The sequence below is a fragment of the Drosophila guanche genome, unplaced genomic scaffold (genome assembly GCF_900245975.1).
Source record: "Drosophila guanche unplaced genomic scaffold, DGUA_6, whole genome shotgun sequence".
In the NCBI taxonomy this organism is placed as follows: Eukaryota; Metazoa; Arthropoda; class Insecta; order Diptera; family Drosophilidae; genus Drosophila; species Drosophila guanche.
In genome coordinates, this window is record NW_022995768.1 from 54,334 (window position 1) to 73,611 (window position 19,278).

A 19,278-nucleotide genomic window follows, 5' to 3' on the forward strand; every position below is an offset into this window, starting at 1 on the left:
TGTCGAAACTGCATGTGTGCAGGTCGGTGGCACCACGATACGCTCCAAGAGGGCAATCAAGTACCTGGGGGTGCTCATTGACACACGCCTCTCCTTTAAAGAGCCCTTGGAGTATGTGCAGAGGAAGGCCATCGGAACAGCAGGATCGCTCTCGCGAATACTTCTGAACACCAGAGGCCAGAAGCATGCAACGCGGGAGCTCCTGACGAGTGTAGTGACTTCGCAGATCTTGTACGCCGCGCCCGCGTGGGCGAGGCGTGGAGGCGACGTACAGGCTGTGTGCCTTAAGGATCGCGTGCTCGTTCCGGGCTGTATCGGATGAAGCAGCGCTGGTCATCGCCGGGCAAGTCCCACTTAGGGAGCTGGTAAGGGAGAAACAAGAGATCCATACAGCCGCGCAGGGCGGAAGCGAGGCGACTAGAGCCGAGCTGAAGGATACCGCAAGGAGGAACAGCATCAGCAGATGGCAGACCCACTAGGATAGTTCACCTAAAGGGCGCTGGACTTATTCCCTCATACCGAAGCTGCAAGCCTGGATCGAGAGGAAGCACGGTCATGTAGATTTTTACCTTACCCAAGCGCTTAGTGGTCATGGCTGCTTTCGCAGCTACCTCAAGCGCTTTGGCGACGAGACGGAGGACTGGTGCCCAGAGTGCGGCATCGGTATAGTGGAGGACGCACAGCACGTCCTCTTCGAATGCCACTGGTTTGACCACGAGCGTCACCGCATGGAGCCAGTAGTAGGCGCCAGGATCTCGTCCGAGACCTTGCTGCCGATTATGCTGGCCGAGCCAAGGCCATGGGAAGCCAGAGTTCGCCTCGAGCGTTATGCGAACGCTGAGAGTGTTGGAGAGGAGGCGTAAGCAGGAGACGGAGTAGGAGCCTTCGAGCGTGCGAAGCAATGCTTTGCGGCAGTACCGCGCGGGCCGGGCGCCCGCAAATACGGCCCTCACTATAATTATACCCACTAGTGTAAGAATGTAGTATTATTAAAGCAAGTTATTAGAAGGAATAAACGAATGAATACAAAAAAAAAAACACTTCAGCTCACAGTCCTGCACACACACTTGGTTTACTGTGCAAGTCAGCTGCGCGCCATTTTGTACCTATTTTTCATTGGCAAACTAAAGCTGCTTACGTCCCGCAGGTCCTGCGGGGTTTTCTTGGTTTTTTTCTAGTCTGTCTATTGCCTTTGGATTGGGTTTGAATTTTCCGCACGCTCCACGACTGTTTGCAAAGTTATTTTATTTTGTGTCAAACAATGATGCGACACAGACAATGAGGGCACAGGAACTCGGAGAGCTCGTTTCTTAACTAGAACTTAATTAGGAGCAGCCCACGCCAGATGGCAATTAGTCAAATTGTCGAGCTGCATTTAAACTCCCACACGTTTATCGACTTTGGCTCCCAGCTCCAAAAAGGTGGCAAAACGATGGAAAGGCTCTCAGGTGTAATTAGATTAACATAAAAATTCCAAACACATTTTGGCAGTGTGTGCACCCAACACACACACACAAACATCCCAATACCGAGTCCGAGTACGGGTCCTAGTCCGTCCTGCAAAGTCACCCACTGCTAGGCATTCAATGTGGCACTCAACGTATCCATTATTCAGAGCGTGGTGCAAACAACTCGACCAACGTTCACCTGATTGTAAGACGCAGTGGCTACATGCTTCATGCCCCACCGCCTCTGTGTCATCGTCGTGGCACATTTCATGGTCTACGCACAGCATATACAGCTGCTACTCTGCGCTAACCTTGTGCATCAGCCATTCAATTGGCTCCGGGAAAGTAAGTACCAGCCCCCTGCACTCGTAATGCCAGCAATAAAAACATAGGACCACAGAACCGAAGCTGCAATGCACTGCAAGGATGTGCAAACATGACGCTGTTCAACGGCAAGGTGCGTTGAAATCGCTGCACAGCTGCAGTGGGGTTTCTACAGTGAGGTCCACTGCCCTGGCCCGTAATTAAAGTCAGGAGCACATAGAAGAACATGGGACAGGCTAAGTTAAGTACAGCTAAATACAGAAATTGACAACCAATTGAGCGATTAACATAACAATAATGTTAGGTAGAAGTTCAATTAAAAGTCATCAAAATATGTACCTGGAAATATAGCGCAAAATCCCTAATAAAATACACTTTTAAAAGCATTTCCTATGTCTAAATAAATATTAAAGCTCTTATCATTATCTTCACCTCACATACCTATCAATAAACCACCAGTACAGCTGCCATCCCATTAAGTGTTCGAATCCAGACTAAAGCTAGTCAAAGAGCGAAATTTTCTCTCCCACTTGTCCGTCCAATATAAGCTGTAATAATTCAAAGCGACAATCAGCCATCAATTGGCAGGCATGAAATGCAATGGCAGTTGCCTTTGACAGAAAGCAGGCAAAAGCACAAAACTAGATAAAAAAGAGAAGACGTTATATTTGGCTGCGCATCGCTAAGTACAGTCACAGCAGCGTTACCAATAGACATTTTTCTTGCATCAGGAGTCACACAGAGGTGGACAGTCGAGTGCACTATTCCACACACCCTCTCGCCGCTGGCTACAGCCACAATTCTGGCCACATTTCCTCGTTATTTTTCTTTTGGCCAGATGCTCCGTCTCATTGGGTTTTGGTGCTTACTCTTTCTCACTGTCGCTCGCACCCTCCTCGAACTCGTTCTCTCTCCTTCTCGCTCTTGTTGCTCGGTGTGTTTTGTGGGTGAGGGAGTTTTTGTTTGGTGGCCGCCTGCGGCTGACAAAACGACAAAATGTATGCTATGTTCCGGCTGAATTGCAGATTTTCATCCTCATCCTGCCACACACAGACAAGCACACTCCCACACACACACTCACTCACTAGCTCCTGTCCCTTATTCCCTACTCCTTTATGTGCAAGTTGGGTCCCCTGGCCCGACATGCTCGTAGCTTTCACTTAGTTTGCTCTTGGCGCAGCATGAGGAGCCGTACGAGAAGCAGCAGCGCTTCCTACAGCAGACCGAGGAGCAGCCAGAACAGCAGGCAGAGGGACAATGTTTTGCCATTTGGCCACATATTGCTAATGGAATGGCATACACCCACAAACACACACACACGCATCTACCATGCATTAGCAGGAGGGATTATCCGGCGTACTTTCGGGATCATATCTAAATTGAAAAAGTTATCGGTGCCGTGTGTCAAAAGTGTCGCTTTTTTATTTGCATTTTATTTTCATGGCAAACGTGCGCCTGCCGTACCGTGTAATCGACTCAAATCGATTCCGCTTATAACGCCCCCGCAAGCAGCTTCCTCTGGTTCTCCTTCCCGATCCTTCACTAACGCACTATGGTCCCAATGACCACTTTTCGTGTCCTTAATTAATAACTCGCGAACGAATCAAGATTTTCGGATTTAGTTTTTTGATATTAGTTAAGAATAGCAAGGCTTTAAAATACAATAGAATCGCATTTTTTGTCCCACGAAGCATTCATAATAGGAGTTTTCATTATAAAACAATATTACACTGGATATAAACTCTAGCCCTCCAAAATAGCTAGTGACGCATACTGTGGCTTAAATGCAATGCAATATGGCACCCTACTTCACCATTTTTTTCTTCATTGTGTTCCAAACGGCAATCTCTCAATTTCTCTATAAATGCAAATTGTAAGAGTTGTGGTCAAATGTGGGATTTCTGACTATATACATTTTAACAATAATTTATTGCTCTACGACAAAAAATAGGTTTCAAGGTGGGACTATGTGGCACTCTATTAAAAAAAACCTTTTTAAAAAATTTATTTTTACTACGAACTGATACATATTGAAGGCCTCACTTTAGCATACAATTACGAAAACATCGCCAACTCCTAGATACCGTTCACATTACAAAACACGTATTAAAAACCCTACTGAATAAAATGCATCCAAAAAATTGGATCAGTTAATCGTATTTTTCAATTTATGAGATTTTTAAAACAGCAATTAAATTGACATTTTTTCACTACACATGCTGCGCAATAATGACCGCTGGGTTTGTTTCACTGCTGATTTTGCGCAGGTGGCGCCATCTATGGAAATTTCTGGTACGCAACTTTGATGGTCACTCTTTTTCTAATACAGCGCGCCAAAAACCACGTCTTGGTTTTAACTTTTAAAAATTAGCTTATGGCCAAGAAAAGTGGTCATTGGGACCATAGTGAAACGACATGCTGCTGACAGCAGGCTGTCCGTTTGGCAATAAACAAAAATAATGTTGCCTGCTTGCAGGCGCGTACCATAATTTATATAGCATTAAATACACCGAAGGGCATACAAAACGTATTTATTCGTTGAAATCGCAGCGTCCGACTTTCCCCTTGCCCCTAACAGGGTCCAGCGGCATAAACTGGCGTCGACCTCGACACTTTTGCACTACCCGACTCGTTTTCCTCTATGAACCAAACCAGTTTTTACTAAAAGATATGTGACTTAAAAATGGTCTGATGATATATATCTAAATCTATCGATAATAGTCCGTTTTGTTTCTGTAATTTACCACGATAAATTAACTAAACAAAAGTTTACCTCCCACGCCTGTTTTAACAGTGCCAATGTCGAAGTTAAATACTGGGGCACGTAATTAAAATCTGCTGATGCTTAGGAAGTCGATTTAACGGACAATCGAACACCACATCCGAGTCAGTAGGAATCCACCTAGAATCCATTCTCCATCGCAATGGGCGGAGTGTCATTATAGACTGCAATGGAGTTTGCTCATTTGACGCCTCAAATGTTGTCCTGCCCCGCCTCAAACTCCCATTCAGCTTATCAATAGGTCACCGGATGAGCCTCATTACGTATTAATGCCCTCTCATGTGAAAAAACTGCCGTAGCAGTCCATTAGCATTTAATAATTCATGGCTGGATAAGTGTGTGTGTCTGTGGGTCTGGCTGTGTCAGAGGCTGAGTCTGAGTGGGGCCAAGTCAAAAATGTGTAGACACAATTACATAGCTACTCGATTTCTGCTTGGATGAACTAACAATCCTACACGAGCAGCCACGAGTGTGTCAGTTGCTAATAATAGTTGGGATGAGCTGCACATAAAGAATTTAATGATAATTATAATAGTATATGTTATGGGTGGAAGTAACATTCTAGCTAGGTAATGGACTTACATTGTGTGAAATAGGCTTATCGGCATAATGAAAAGGGCCTCTACTTTCCTTCTTATTCTTACTTGAGAGAGACTTCCATTAGCGGCATCTTTTGTACGACTCTGCCTTACAGTTCATTCCGTAAAACATATCTTTACATTTGTTTGAAATTCGTCTTTATTTTTGTCTTCATTAAAGTTTATTTATTTTTGCATTAATTTATTATCAGAAATCTTCATTAACTTTTTCACATATACCAATTATTTTTAGCTTAAATTAAAATACATTTCACAGGAACCAAAATTTGCCAAAAACATATTTATATATATGTATGTATGTACATATGTATATAATTTCCCTTTTATTTCTTTTGTTTATTTTTTGTGTATAATTTTTTAATAAACTAAAGTAGTTGAAAACTTTGTTGTCTACACACTAAATAAATGAGAATATAATATTGAAGGTACTACAAATAAGGTGATTTTAATGTAGGTTTAATGCTTTTAAACTGATCACAGCAAATTGTTTTGAAATACCCAGGAACGCATATGGAAACGAAGAAAGGCTAATGATAATAAGCGGATAAATGGGGGATGAACAACGCGTTTTAAATTCCGAAAGTTAGTTTTGTTTGTATTATTCGGATTGTATATTTTCTCTGTGTTTATTAGTTTTTTTCAATGTATTTACATACATGTCTTGTTAAAAATTTTAAATTTCAACAATTCAAATTTTTAGCTAAAATCTATTCAAAACTTGCTGCTACAAAATTTGTCTTTAATAGTTTATCCATGAAATTTCTTTATATTATTGATTTAGGTTTTGTTGCAAAAACAACAAAATTATTACAGCTAGTCACAGTAATTGTTAGGGCTATAAAAAGATTTTAATTTGTGCTTTTAGGTTTTTCTTTTCGTTTTTTTCGAATTTCACAAAATGTTTCTTTCTTGATCAAACTTCAACTTTTTGTTAACTTTTTACAATTGATTTCATGAACTTAAAGGGACCGTTGGAGGTTTGAGTTACTGTCTCCGAATGGCTTCGTGGCACTCGAGTGCACGCGTCTCTCCTTTTGCGTGGGGTTTTGTATGTGTGAGAGTATATGTGTTGACATGTAAGAGTGTATGTGTGTGAACGGCTCGCCGTTAGTCGATGTCAAAGCGTGGAGCCTAGAAAAAGTTTTATTGTTTTTATTTTTTTTTTTTTAGTTTATGTGTGCGTGCAATATGTGTGCGGGAGTACACATGTATGTATCTGTGAAAATGTGTGGGCGTATGTGTGTTTGTCGGCGTTAGTATTCGTTAAATTTAAATGAAATTGTAAGCTAGGCAACAAATTGAATTTGCTGAGTATTTTCATTTTTCCCGTTTACTGCTGTTTTTCTATCCTTTTTGGCATTCTTTTTTATAGGGTATTTTGTATTTGTGGTAAAAAGTGGATGTCTGTATTCTTGATCATCATCAATTGCCGACACGATAAAACCATGTCCGTTTGTCAGTCCGTCTTGATAAGCGACTGGATATCAGAGACTATAAAAGCTGGAGCCACCAAATGTTGCATCCAGAAGGCTGGGTTGTCACACTGTTACAAGTGCCCTTCCGATCGCACAGAGGGCGAAATTCTACTGGATCCGCAATTTTGAAGATAAGAGAAAACTTAAAATGCAATTCGGTAGGGAAGGACGAAATTATAAATTATGAAGAAATTAATTTGCAGTGGCACCTTGTGGTTGTTTATTGTAGTCATTCTTTCTCGCTCGCACACTCTGCCTCATGCAGTGTGCGTCCCTGTTCGATGGCGAGCTAAAAGGGCGTTTTGGCTGTGGAGGGATGTAGATGTCGATGACAGATGTAAACAAAATTTAAAACCACTAAGGTACAGACACATATACTGCCTGAGTACCGGGTATAAAAGTTGTGACGCGTACAACGCGCCTTACAAACGTTCCTACTCGTTTTTCTTATTTCTAACTGAAAGTTTCCTCTTATTGATGCTTTGCCAGTAGCATTTTCCTATTAAGCTTTCATTATCCGTTTTCGTTGAGTTGCGCTGAGATGAGTTGAGTGGGACCTTGGTCTAACGGAATTACTAATTGGAGGAGATGTTGTTCTTTGCGGTCCTCTCCTTGGTCTACACGGCCAGTATTTCAACTTTTTGGATATGCATTTAAGTGGATATTTTTGCCGGGGCTGCCCTAAACACATTCGGTGCCACGTTCACGCAAAGGATTTTTAGACTAAACGCGCAGAGGAGGGAAAGAGAGATAGAGAGAATAATATTTGGTTAGTGAAGTTAAAAAGATTTACTACGAATAACTCTAGGAAAATAAATAAATGTGAGAGATCTACAAATAAATATGGAATAATAATTGTAAGAGAAGCAATAAAAAAGTGATATACACAATTACACTTGTATGGGAAAAGATAATAATAATGAGTTCTACTTAAATTCGTATAAAAATAAACGCAAACAAAAATAACCATTAGTAATAATAAAACAATATAAAATTAAAAAATACCAGCTAACCCGATATCAAAGATATTCTTTGTCATTTTTTAGTTAAATTTTTGCATACATATACGAGTATCTTGCCATAAGAAATTTTTTTGCAAATCTTGTCTGAGCGGGCGTCTGGAGATTTTAATGACTATTCGTCAGTGGGAAGCAGAGATTTTCAAAGCAATAAAGCAAACAAATAACTATCCAAAAATATTATAATAAAACCCACTATAAAAACAAAATTAGTTGGTAATTGGTTTTTATGCATTTCCCCATAATCCTTCATTTAACTGTTATTTAATCCCCAGCGTGAAAGCGAGAGATTTGCCAATCACTCCACTCTCGTAAATGCTTATATTTAATTAAACAATTATAATGAAAAGAGCTAACCGCTAAGCTTGTGGCCCAAAAACCCGTACGGAGTTCGCTGTACGGTTATGAAAAATACGTCATATTTTTGGTTACTGCGGCCACCGAACAGAAAATCTCTCTTAATGTCATTTTGTTCAATTTGGCGTAATTATTATAATGCATTATTTCACGCTAGCTCTGCGCGGAATTTTCTGCCTTTGCTTGTTGTATTAATTAATTAAGCGCTTTCACTTAAATTGGCAACCAAGCAGCAGCAGTGACACAAACAAAAAATAATTTAATTGGAATATTTTAGTAAAATTGTCAACGAATCGCGTGCATTATCGCGGGATCCCTGTGCTGTCCCAAGGCTGTCCGTGTCCTTCTCCAAACCCAGTCCCCTGACTGCCGTATTATTTTTGCAGCTGTCGGGGCTGCGGGACATTTTGACGCACCACAGACGCCGTTTAATTGGCCTTTTTAGTTAATTGCTCAATTGATATGCACAATTTTGATTGCATTTGTCGCTTTGTAAATAGCGGGGAAGCGCCGCCGGCTGCAGGGTTAGGCCCTCAAAGAGCAAAGATTGTTATCAAATACAACCAAATGAAAATGATTATTAAATGGTGCACATACAACAATTATGTAATAAAATTATTGACGATAATTTTCAAATTTGTATTTGGTTACCACAACTTACCGTTTTTATTATTGGCTAAATTCTGTCTGCGGTTTGTTTCGCTTTGTTGCGCTGGATGACTCGCAGCATTTAAAATTATGTGAGTGAGTATTAGTGGTATGAAAAAACAATCAATTGAGTGTGAAAATATTCACAACTCTTTCAGGGACCCACAATCTTAGCTTAAACTTACACTAACAATAGTTAACATAATCGTAGATACAACTATGATACGCATACATACACTTAGTCAGCTATATACAACATTAACTTCCTAAAATCTGACATAGCTAAAGTCATTGGGATTTGTGGCCAGCGGTGGGCCAGACCCACTTACCTCCTCAACCATGGCTGTGGCATACATGTGCGGCGCTACATTCTTCTCCAAACTAAAGTGATCCTCGGGAGTCTTGTGATACACGGGATTCTCAAAGTTCATAGAGTTGACAGCACGGGTGCAACGTCTGTATGTGAGGAGGATGAGCTGAAGAGGGGAAAGAAGGGGAGTTCATATATGTTTTATTTTGTGTGGAATATATTCTAGTTTATACTCACATAAGCCACCACAGTGGTGCCCAGTAAACTGCCTATCACAATCCAGGCAATTCGGCCATGATCCTGCTCTGCTGGTGCACCAATCTTGTGAATTGTGTGTGTGGAACTGTTTTCGTTTGACTTCTTTTGAACTGTGGGAAAAATAATTAAAATAATTAAGAAATTAGGAATTGTTTTTTGCAAAATCCAACACCAACGAAGAGAGACAATGACCGTGATGTAAAGTGAGCTGTATTTTGTTGTTAAGTTAGTAAAAGTAGTCCCAAATAATACATAACCAAATTACAATTACAATTGTTGTCAGACAAAAGGCGAAATAAAAGCACAGTACATCCGTCAGCTGTAGCCTTTTATTTGGTTGCTTTTCTGTTTTTATACCCGGTACTCGAAGAGTAAATAGGGTATATTGTATTTGTGGGAAACGTTTCGACCCCATAAAGTATACATATTCTTGATCAGTATCAATAGCCGAGTCGATAGAGCCATGTCTGTCGGTCCGTCTGTCCGTCTTGTTTGTCGGCTAGTTCTCAGAGACTATAAGAGCTAGAGCCACCAAGTTTTGCATCCAGAATGCTATATGCTCACACTGAAACCAGTGTATTTAAAAAGTGAGCCCTTCCGCCCCCGCAAAAAGGCTAAAACCTCCCAAACCTACAGTTTTGAAGATAAAAGAAAACTAAAAATACCATTCCGTAGGAAATGACCATATCTATCAGATCACCAAATTGGGATCATTATTATAGCCACAATGAAGAAATTAATTTCCAGTGGCTAAACCCACCCTGTCCCGCAGCTTTTGTTGTTCTTTTCACATTCCCACATTCCCACGCTTCACTCGGCCTCTGCCTCTGCCGTCCCTCAGCCTCTGCCTCTGCCGACTTTTAACCCACCCCGTCCCGTCCCACCCGTTATATTTGTTTTTTTTTTGTGTGCGGGCGCTGCCTCTGCCGCGAGTCTGCAGTGTGTGGGTCTAGGGAAGGGCGGCGAGGTAAAGGAGCGTGTTGGTGTGAGAAGTGTTCTAGATGTAGTTGACAGTTGAAGAAAAAATGTAAAATTTGACAAAACACCGCTAACTGGCAGATGTAGTACTGTGTGCCGGGTATAAAAGTTGTGACGCGTAAGAAGCGTCGAGTCGAGTGACGCCATCTCGCCATCACCATTTCCCCCAGTCCACCTCACCACACTTTTTGTTGCTGTTTTTGGTAGTATTTTTACTATAGTAGTGTCCAGGAACAGCAGCTGAGCGTTTGGCGGCCCATGTGAAAAGGAATTATCATTAAAAGTTGATAGAAGCAACAGCTGCTGTGGCATCGATTAAGGGGCGATTATGTGTTAGATAATATGCTGCATATTTAGTTTCGGCTGCATTAACAAGTGGCCCACATGGCCAAAGCCGTTGAAAAGTTGCAAGTTCTGTGGCATATTAAGTTTAATTGTGTGGATTGAGTCAGTGATTATGAGTGTGTACGAGGGCTGTCTCATAAGTTTCTGGCCAGAAACGAAAACCACATTCCAAGTTAGCCAAACTATTGTGATTAGGCATCTTTTAATAAATACAATTGCGGAAAAGAAGCCTCACTTGCTGAAGAAACGAGGAGGAACGTTCTTAGGCGCTTCGTACGTGTCTCACTTTTAAAACCGGTACTCAGTCGGTATATATTTACCTATGTAAGTAACCTTAGTGTGATACATGTGTATGTATGTAACCGTATGTTTTTCAATGCTTATGTTTTCTTCATTCAATAATACTGATCTGAGCCGATATTAACTGATAGATGGTCATTCTCTACAGAACTGAGTTTTTAATTTTTTTTGTAGTTTTCATAATTGTGGATATGAGAGATTTTCGACATTTGTGGTGGCGAAAAAGGCCGGAGCGAAATTTGAAATACACTAGTAACAGTGCACTGCTGTGTGGGCATAAAGAAGTGTGGACGCAAAACTTTCTTGCTAAAGCTTTCTCACTGTAGAATCAAAACAGACGGACGGACGGACAGACGGACAGGCTATATCGACCGGCTACTTATGCTGATCAGAAGATACATATATACTTTATGGGGTCAGTTTCCTTTTGTTCGTTACGCACTTTGCTCCGACCAGAAATACAATATACCTTATTTGCTCTTCGAGTACCGGGTATATGAATGTTTCTTCAGCTTAATCCACCTTCAGAAACATCAGCATTTTTGAAGCAAAAATTCACGAATGGGGTGACTTATTTGTATTAGCTAAGCTTAAAGGTGCTCTTGGAGGACCACAATTTTCGTCAAAAAAAGGAGGCATACCCTTTTCAAACTGTCATTTTGAAGAGCAGGACGACTATTATTTTTGGAGGGCTGCAGTGGTGGGTACTTAGAATAAGACAATTGTTGACTTCTGTTGTATTGTCAGGTTTGAAACTTATCTGACAGACCTCGTATGTATATACTCATGTATATACTTTGAATTAACGATTTGAGATAAGGTTTTGGAGAGAGGTTTTCTGTCTTGGAGTTTCAGCAAACTTTCCATATTTTTGTAACATTATGAAGTGAGAGTTTTTGATGTTGCATTGCACACTTTACTTTTATCATGAATAGGTTTATAAAACCATTGAAACCTTACAACAAATTACAATTACGGGAGAGCTAAGAATAAGTAAAAAACCATCGCGTATACATTTATACAGCAAATTTGTCAAAGTCTGTGCATAAATATTTTTTACCGCCCAACCGACCGGTCGCGAGCATGCGGGAAAGATGTTAGGCTAATATTCGAGGAAAATTAGAACTAAACACAACTAAACTAGAGCAAGTATAGCTAGTTCTTGTCATATATTATTGTGCGCTTCTAATCTATATCAAATGCAATTTCCGTTCTAGTCCCCTTTCCAGTCCACATCCCATTCCCCATACCATATATGAATCAGGCAGAGGAGCGCAGAGTTATGCCCCATCGCCCCATTTGTATAATCTGGCACATGTGTTTTTATATTTATTTTAAAACTCCAACTCGGGATAACGCATGGCAGGAGCTTTCCCCCTAAACCCCTGCTACCCACTCAATGGATGTACCATAACAAGAACGACAAAATGGCTGCGAGTCTCCAAAAATGAAATATAAACTCATAAAATATGTTCCTTCACCTGATCGGAGGCGGGGTTTGGCTTTTTTTTGCTAAGAGATTAGATAAAACAAAACAAAATATATGTGGCAAACTTTTCAGGCAAATAAAAAGAAAGTAACAAATGGTGTGCTGTGCCATGTTTTCTATATTGTACACTGCACACGCATCCCTCTGAAGGCAATATGCAGTAAAGTTCGAGACTTAGAACAATAACAACTGCCGGAGAGTGACAAAAGTGCAGACAATTAAAAGTCATAAAATGTTGCACGATGGCGGACCAGGCAGTGGCAGCATTGGCATCAGTGCCACCATTGGCAGCTGATGTTGTTGGTGACTGTAGCGGGCGCACCATCTATGCGTCCTGGATCTCATTTTATGTGGTATTCTCTGCCTATTAAAAACGCAGTCGTTATTTCGACGGTTAAAATCATGGTCTCCGAGTTCTCTATCTCCCCCATCTGCTTGTCCATCTGTCTGTCTTTCTGTCTGTTGTCCTGTCTTTCTCTGGGGTATTTGCGAAACTTTTCCTGGGCTTAATTAAGCAATTTGAAGTGGCCAAAGTTGGTCATAGAAAAAGTAGCACAAACCGCTAATTGAAATTGCAGTTATGGTGAAAGGGCGTCGTCATCATCATTGGCAGGACAGGGCATGTCAGGGACTGGGCTGGGACTGGTGCTGGTCTGAGGGTGGTGCTGGTCTGAGGCTGGTGGCTTGTCTGTTGCTGGTACAGGCCCACGTCTGGACTGGTTGGGTCATCTAATTGAAATAGTCCTTAACTAGTTTATAGTTATTTGCTTGCTTCGGCGAGCTTTTTAGATATTTTTCCCTTATATTACTTAGCTTAAGACCGTCCCATTGGCATCATTCTTCGCCTGAAAAATGTCCGCCCGAGCGGGTATGCGTTTTCCACTACACCTCCTCTCAAAATTTCTTCCACTATGTATTTTCTAATATTCTTAACTGTAGTAATTAGGCTTCCCTTTGCCTGTAATTTCCACAAAAATTAAGGAAAACGGCTTGACCGTCGAACAAGGTTTACAGAAGTGGGTTGCGGTAAGCAGTGCGAGTTATCGGAAAATAATTACTGGACGGAACACATTGAGGGGCAGACACATCTGTGCATTTTTTTACATATTTAAGGTGCTCACTTTAAGTATGAGTGCCATGGTGCAAGGAATTCTAAGTCTGGCTATCTCTCTCTGTCTATCGGGTTTGCCTGTAAAAGAGAATTCTGACCTGTTCCTATATCCTACCCAGATCTGATGCCGTTGATTATTTAAACCACCTTTCTGCACGTGCTGTGCTTTCACGTGCTGTGCTTTCACGTTCTGTGCTGATTAGATACTAGTCATGAGTGACTTCAACATCCCATCTCTATCTTGGCAACAGGATAATTCAAACATGTTGCTACCTGGAAGTCAACATGATTTTGTCGAGGGGGTAACTGACGTCTCGCTTGCCCAAATTAACTCTGTCAGAAATAATAGAGATAGACTGTTAGATCTCATCTTTGTCAGCGATGCCTCTCGTACAACGGTTTTAAGAGGCAATCCGATATAGTTTCCTGAAGATCCGCATCAACCTACTTTATCTATATTTTTCGAGGTCTCTATTACTAACACCATTTTACCTTCAAAACGTCGTATGAAGTTTTTTCGCAAAACTAATTTTATCGATCTTTGTCTACATCTCTCGCTATCTGGTCCTATCTTCAGTCCTCATCACATATAGAGCCTAATTCTGGACGTTGATATGCAATGACTGCACCATCAAGTGGCCCATGCGACACCAAGCCAAAGCCTGTTACGCGCGGAACCTAGCAGAACGCAGCCCTCCTCCCGCCCAACCGACCGAGGGGCGCTGCCGCATGACGCGCGGCGCGATTAACCGAACCGGTCGCGAGCATGCAGGAAAGATAGATGTTAGGCTAATATTCGAGGAAAATTAGATCTAATCATAACTAGACTAAGCTAAGCAAGCAGAAATTACCAAAATCAGAGACAAGACAAAACTAAAATGAAACTAACTACGGGAGAGGTAGGCTAGTATAAGAGATTTAAGAAGAGGAAGGGAGTTAGTTGAGGATATAATCTACTGTCAATCTGTTTTACGAAACATTATACTCTGCCCTCGATACCTACGTCCCTGAAGTCACCGTATTTGTTTCCTCTAAACCTCCGTGGTTTTATAAAAAATAAAAATCTCGGCTCTACAAAAAGTACTAGATAACTGGTTCTTTGTCTGTCTTTACACAATATTCTTAGGTTCGCTCTCAATTTCTTACGGTCAATAAGAAATTTTATAATGTTATATTGAAATGTTATAATTCGCTCTCAATTTCTTACGGTCAATAAGAAATGTTATAGTGTATATCTTTCCTAATGTGTAAAATTTCCGTAGTAATTCCAAAAAATTCCAAAACGCAAGTCTAACGCGTTCCCTTCTTTCCTTCAGTTACAGTCTAAAACAGAAACTTCAGATCAAGGAATTGCAAATTTATTTGCCACATTCTTTCAATCGACGTACTCCTCGGATACTCAAGCCATATCTCATCCTTTGACCTTCTTATTTAATTTATCCCTGGAGCGTTCTCGCCTCCCCATGATCTGGAATAAATCCTACCTTATTCCTCTTTAGAAGAAAGGGTCCAGATCTAATATCGAAAACTATCGTGGTATTTGCTAAACTATCTGCCATTCCGAAGTTGCTCGAGTACCTTGTTACTCGTCAATTGCAACACGCATGTTCTAGCATTATATCCCCGTCGCAACATGGCAACATTTTTTAGAAATCGATCAACATCATCTAAACTTTTAGAATTCTCGTCTCTAATCAACTGAGGATTTCAAAGTGGCTTGCAGACTGACATCATTTTTACAGATTTCAGTAAAGCTTTTGATTATGTTAATCCTAATTTGCTGATCCATAAAATCTCTTTATTAGGTTTTCCCACAAATCTTGTAAATTGGATATCATCGTACCTGTCGAATCTCACACAGCGTGTTTTCTTTAACAATGTCTTGTCGAATGTTGTAAAAGTAGCCTCTGGAGTTTCTCAAGGAAGTCATTTAGGTCCGCTTCTTTGCAATTTGTTTGTGAACGACCTCCCCCAAGTTATTTTGCTCTTTAATGTATGCTGATGACTTTAAAATTTGTTTTTCCTTTTCCGACTGGTACTTGCATACTCGCCTACAACTTGACCTTGAGGAATTAAGCATTTGGTGTTCGAAAAACCTACTTTTCTTGAACCATTCCAAGTGCAAACTTATGACTTTTCACCGCCGAGCACCACATTCTGTCTCCTATTCTCTAGGAAACCATGTTCTGGATCGAATCTCCACATCAAATGACTTAGGAGTCCTTTTCAATCACAAGCTATATTTTAATAGCCATATTGCTTCAACTGTTAACAAAGCTAAGGGAGTTCTTGCGTTTATTGAGCGTTGGTCAAAAAAATTTGACGATCCGTATATAACTTAAAACACTGTCTCGTTGGTTCGCCCGATATTGGAGTATTGTTCTTGTGTGTGGAGTCCACAATACAAGGAGCAACAAATTATTATTGAATCCGTTCAAAAACAATTTTTAATATTCGCCCTTAGAATTTTAAACTGGGACTCTAACAGACTCCTTCCACCATACCCATCTAAGCTAAAACTACAGAACCTACCCTCTTTACACCATCGCAGAATTTGCAATGGGGTGGTATTCATGCATAAGCTCATTCTCGGGATTGTGGACTCCCAATCGCTTTTGGGACGAATCGATTTTTCGGTTCCCTCCACACCAACCCGTTCTTTTCGCCCCATCCGATTATCCATATGTAGATCAAATTACTCCCAGCATGAACCTTTCCGGGTTTTATGCAATAATTATAATTACTTGTACCATTTTATATCCCCCGAATTATCCCTTGAAAAATTATATTTAACATTTATCATTACCTTAGATTAGAAAATGTGTAAATTGTCTCTTTCCTTTCTCTTTTGTACATATATAATTAGTTTTTTTTATTCCTATTCCATAATTAGCAGATAATTGTTAATTGAAATAAATAAATAAATAAATATATGCACATATTTATGGACAATGGACATGTATGTAAGTAACCTTCCCTCTCGGACAGCCTAGAAGTGGTTGCGAAAAAGAATCGATCTTGTATCACTTCCTGGTAGACTATCTTCTGGACGTTGATATGCAATGACTGCACCATCAAGTGGCCCATGCGACACCAAGCCAAAGCCTGTTACGCGTGGAACCCAGCAGAACGCAGCCCTCCTCCCACCCAACCGACCGAGGGGCGCTGCCGCATGATGTTAGGCTAATATTCGAGGAAAATTAGAGCTAAACATAACTAGACTAGAGCTACTATAGCTAAGCAAGCAAAAATTACCAAAATCACAAACAAGACAAAACTAAAATGAAACTAACTACGGGAGAGGTAGGCTAGTATAAGAGATTTAAGAAGAGGAAGGGAGTTAGTTGAGGATATAATGTGGTAGAGGGAATTATAATCCGAACATAAAACCCTAATGGCTTCGTGTGAGGCATAATTCGATTTACATAGTGGAAGGAACAAAGGAATAAAGTTTCTAGTGGGTCTAATGGGAATCGTAAAGTTTATGCGGCTCAGCAAGTCAGGGCTGTCTACATCCCCCTTGATCAAGTTGTGCATAAAAATTACACCAAGCATTTTTCTACGACTAACTAAGGATGGAAGATTTATTAAAAGAAGTCTACTACGGTAGGATGGCAGTCTCACAGTTGCATCCCAGTTGAGGCCCCGTAGGGCAAATAATAAAAAGTTTTTCTGTACTGATTCAATACGGTCCTGATGTATGTTTTACTGAGGGCACCATACACATGAGCCGTATTCTAAAATCGGACGAACAAGCGAGATATAGAGAGTCTTCGTTATATAGGGGTCCTCAAATTCCTTTGACCACCTCTTTATAAACCCAAGCACACCCATGGCTTTATTTACCATGGTAGAAATGTGTTCAGAAAACTTTAACTTGGGGTCTAGTTTAACACCTAGATCATCAACCAATGTAATTCTCTCAAGAGAACTACCGCAGAGGGTGTAAGGAGCCAGGAAGGGGCTGGAGCGACANAATAAAAAGTTTTTCTTTACTGATTCAATACGGTCCTGATGTATGTTGTACTGAGGGCACCATACACATGAGCCGTATTCTAAAATCGGACGAACAAGCGAGATATAGAGAGTCTTCGTTATATAGGGGTCCTCAAATTCCTTTGACCACCTCTTTATAAACCCAAGCACACCCATGGCTTTATTTACCATGGTAGAAATGTGTTCAGAAAACTTTAACTTGGGGTCTAGTTTAACACCTAGATCATCAACCAATGTAATTCTCTCAAGAGAACTACCGCAGAGGGTGTAAGGAGCCAGGGAGGGGCTGGAGCGATAAAAAGTTATTACATTGCACTTCGAGGCATTAAGTTGTAACATATTTGCACAGCACCATGACTGAAATCTATCGAGATCAGATTGCAAGCGAGAGTGAAATGAAATGTCCTTATACTGGACACAGAGTTTAACATCATCCGCATACATAAGTACTCGAGAATTTGTTAATACAGAAGGCAGGTCATTAATAAAGAGTGTGAAAAGTAAGGGGCCTAAATGGCTACCTTGTGGTACTCCAGAAGTAACCATAACAGGTAAAGATAAGGAGTTTTTGAAAAGGACCCTTTGAGACCTAGAACACAGGTAGCTAGAAATCCATTTCAACAGATTGGGCGGAAACCCTAGAAGGTCGAGCTTTTGTGCAAGAAGAGAATGGTTTACAGAATCGAATGCCTTACTGAACTCAGTGTAAATAACATCCGTCTGCAAGTTACCTTGGAAGCCTTTAATTACAAAGGAGGTGAACTCTAAAAGATTAGTGGTTGTTGATCGTCGCCGTATAAATCCGTGCTGTGCTTGAGATATAAGTGATTTGCAGAGATGCTGCAAGTGCGGAGGTACAAGTTTCTCGAACATGTTAGGAATAGCGGATAACTTAGATATACCTCTATAGTTTTTATCGTCAGACTTGCTACCAAAAAATACCTCTCCTTAATATTTCCTAAGGAAGGTCTACCCCCCTTTCGATCTTCTTACCTATCTATCTCACTTATCAAATTCGTTTCCAGGCGTGTCTCTGAGCCGTGTCATGGACTCATGTGTCGGCCCTTGAGGCAGTCCCGGGCCACTTTTATGGCCGAATTGATTAAATTCAAGTACAAGTAAGGAGCCTTCAGGAGGAGGATGGATGTGCGGACGTTCTACGCTTACTGTTTACGAAGCTGTAAAACTGTTTAGGGTCCTTTGAAAAACGTATCCTGCATCGAAGGAGGTAGTTCCTATAGCATTGAGCATTAAGAACAGTGAAGTTTGACCGAGCTATTAAGTAATTAGAAAGAGAAGAGGGAGAACCAACTTCTTGAGATTTTTTAAATAGTCTTGATTTACATTTTTTAGACTGGATAACTCTTTGGTGAACCAAGGAGGTTTCGCAGATCTTCAGCCTGTACTTTCACCCTGTGTGCACAGTTTTTAACACAGTTCATGTAACATTTTTTACAAACACGGAAGTTACTGCAGTGACGTGTTCATGTCTCGCCTGGTTAGTTTTAAAGCTTAATTCAATAACTCGAAGCATTTGAGCCGATTACGAAAGCAGCGGACGCGTTCAGATAGCCTACCCGCACGATCCGATACATTAGGTCCAATATCTATCGACACTTCGAAAGTAGGATGATAGCAGTCTTCAGGTATAGTGAGCGGGAGTGCTCGTGTTAACAACGCTACGGTCGAATCCGAGACAAAGCACAGATCAAGCAATCGACCCAAGGAGTTTTTTACATGGTTGACTTGAGACAGGGACAGGTCTAATAAGCCATCAATAAACTCATGTCGTGACATGGGCACAAGGTTGTTTGACTCGTTAACCGAAGACCAGACAGT

The 19,278-nt window shown here is 40.8% G+C and overlaps 1 protein-coding gene across 14 annotated transcripts in view; it reads right to left on the reverse strand.

Moving 5' to 3' along the window:
• Nucleotides 1–19,278, reverse strand: part of LOC117591217 (low-density lipoprotein receptor) — a 57,335-nt gene that overhangs the window by 911 nt on the left and 37,146 nt on the right. For 9 of the 14 annotated variants that reach the window (XM_034284364.1, XM_034284367.1, XM_034284363.1 and 6 more), the window contains 3 exons: nucleotides 9,200–9,330; nucleotides 8,982–9,128; nucleotides 6,821–7,351 (listed from right to left, as the gene is read on the reverse strand). In XM_034284364.1, the coding sequence (XP_034140255.1) occupies nucleotides 7,310–7,351; nucleotides 8,982–9,128; nucleotides 9,200–9,330 (320 nt within the window). In that variant the 3' untranslated portion in view covers nucleotides 6,821–7,309. The other 5 variants (XM_034284366.1, XM_034284376.1, XM_034284365.1 and 2 more) reach the window with 4 other exon arrangements.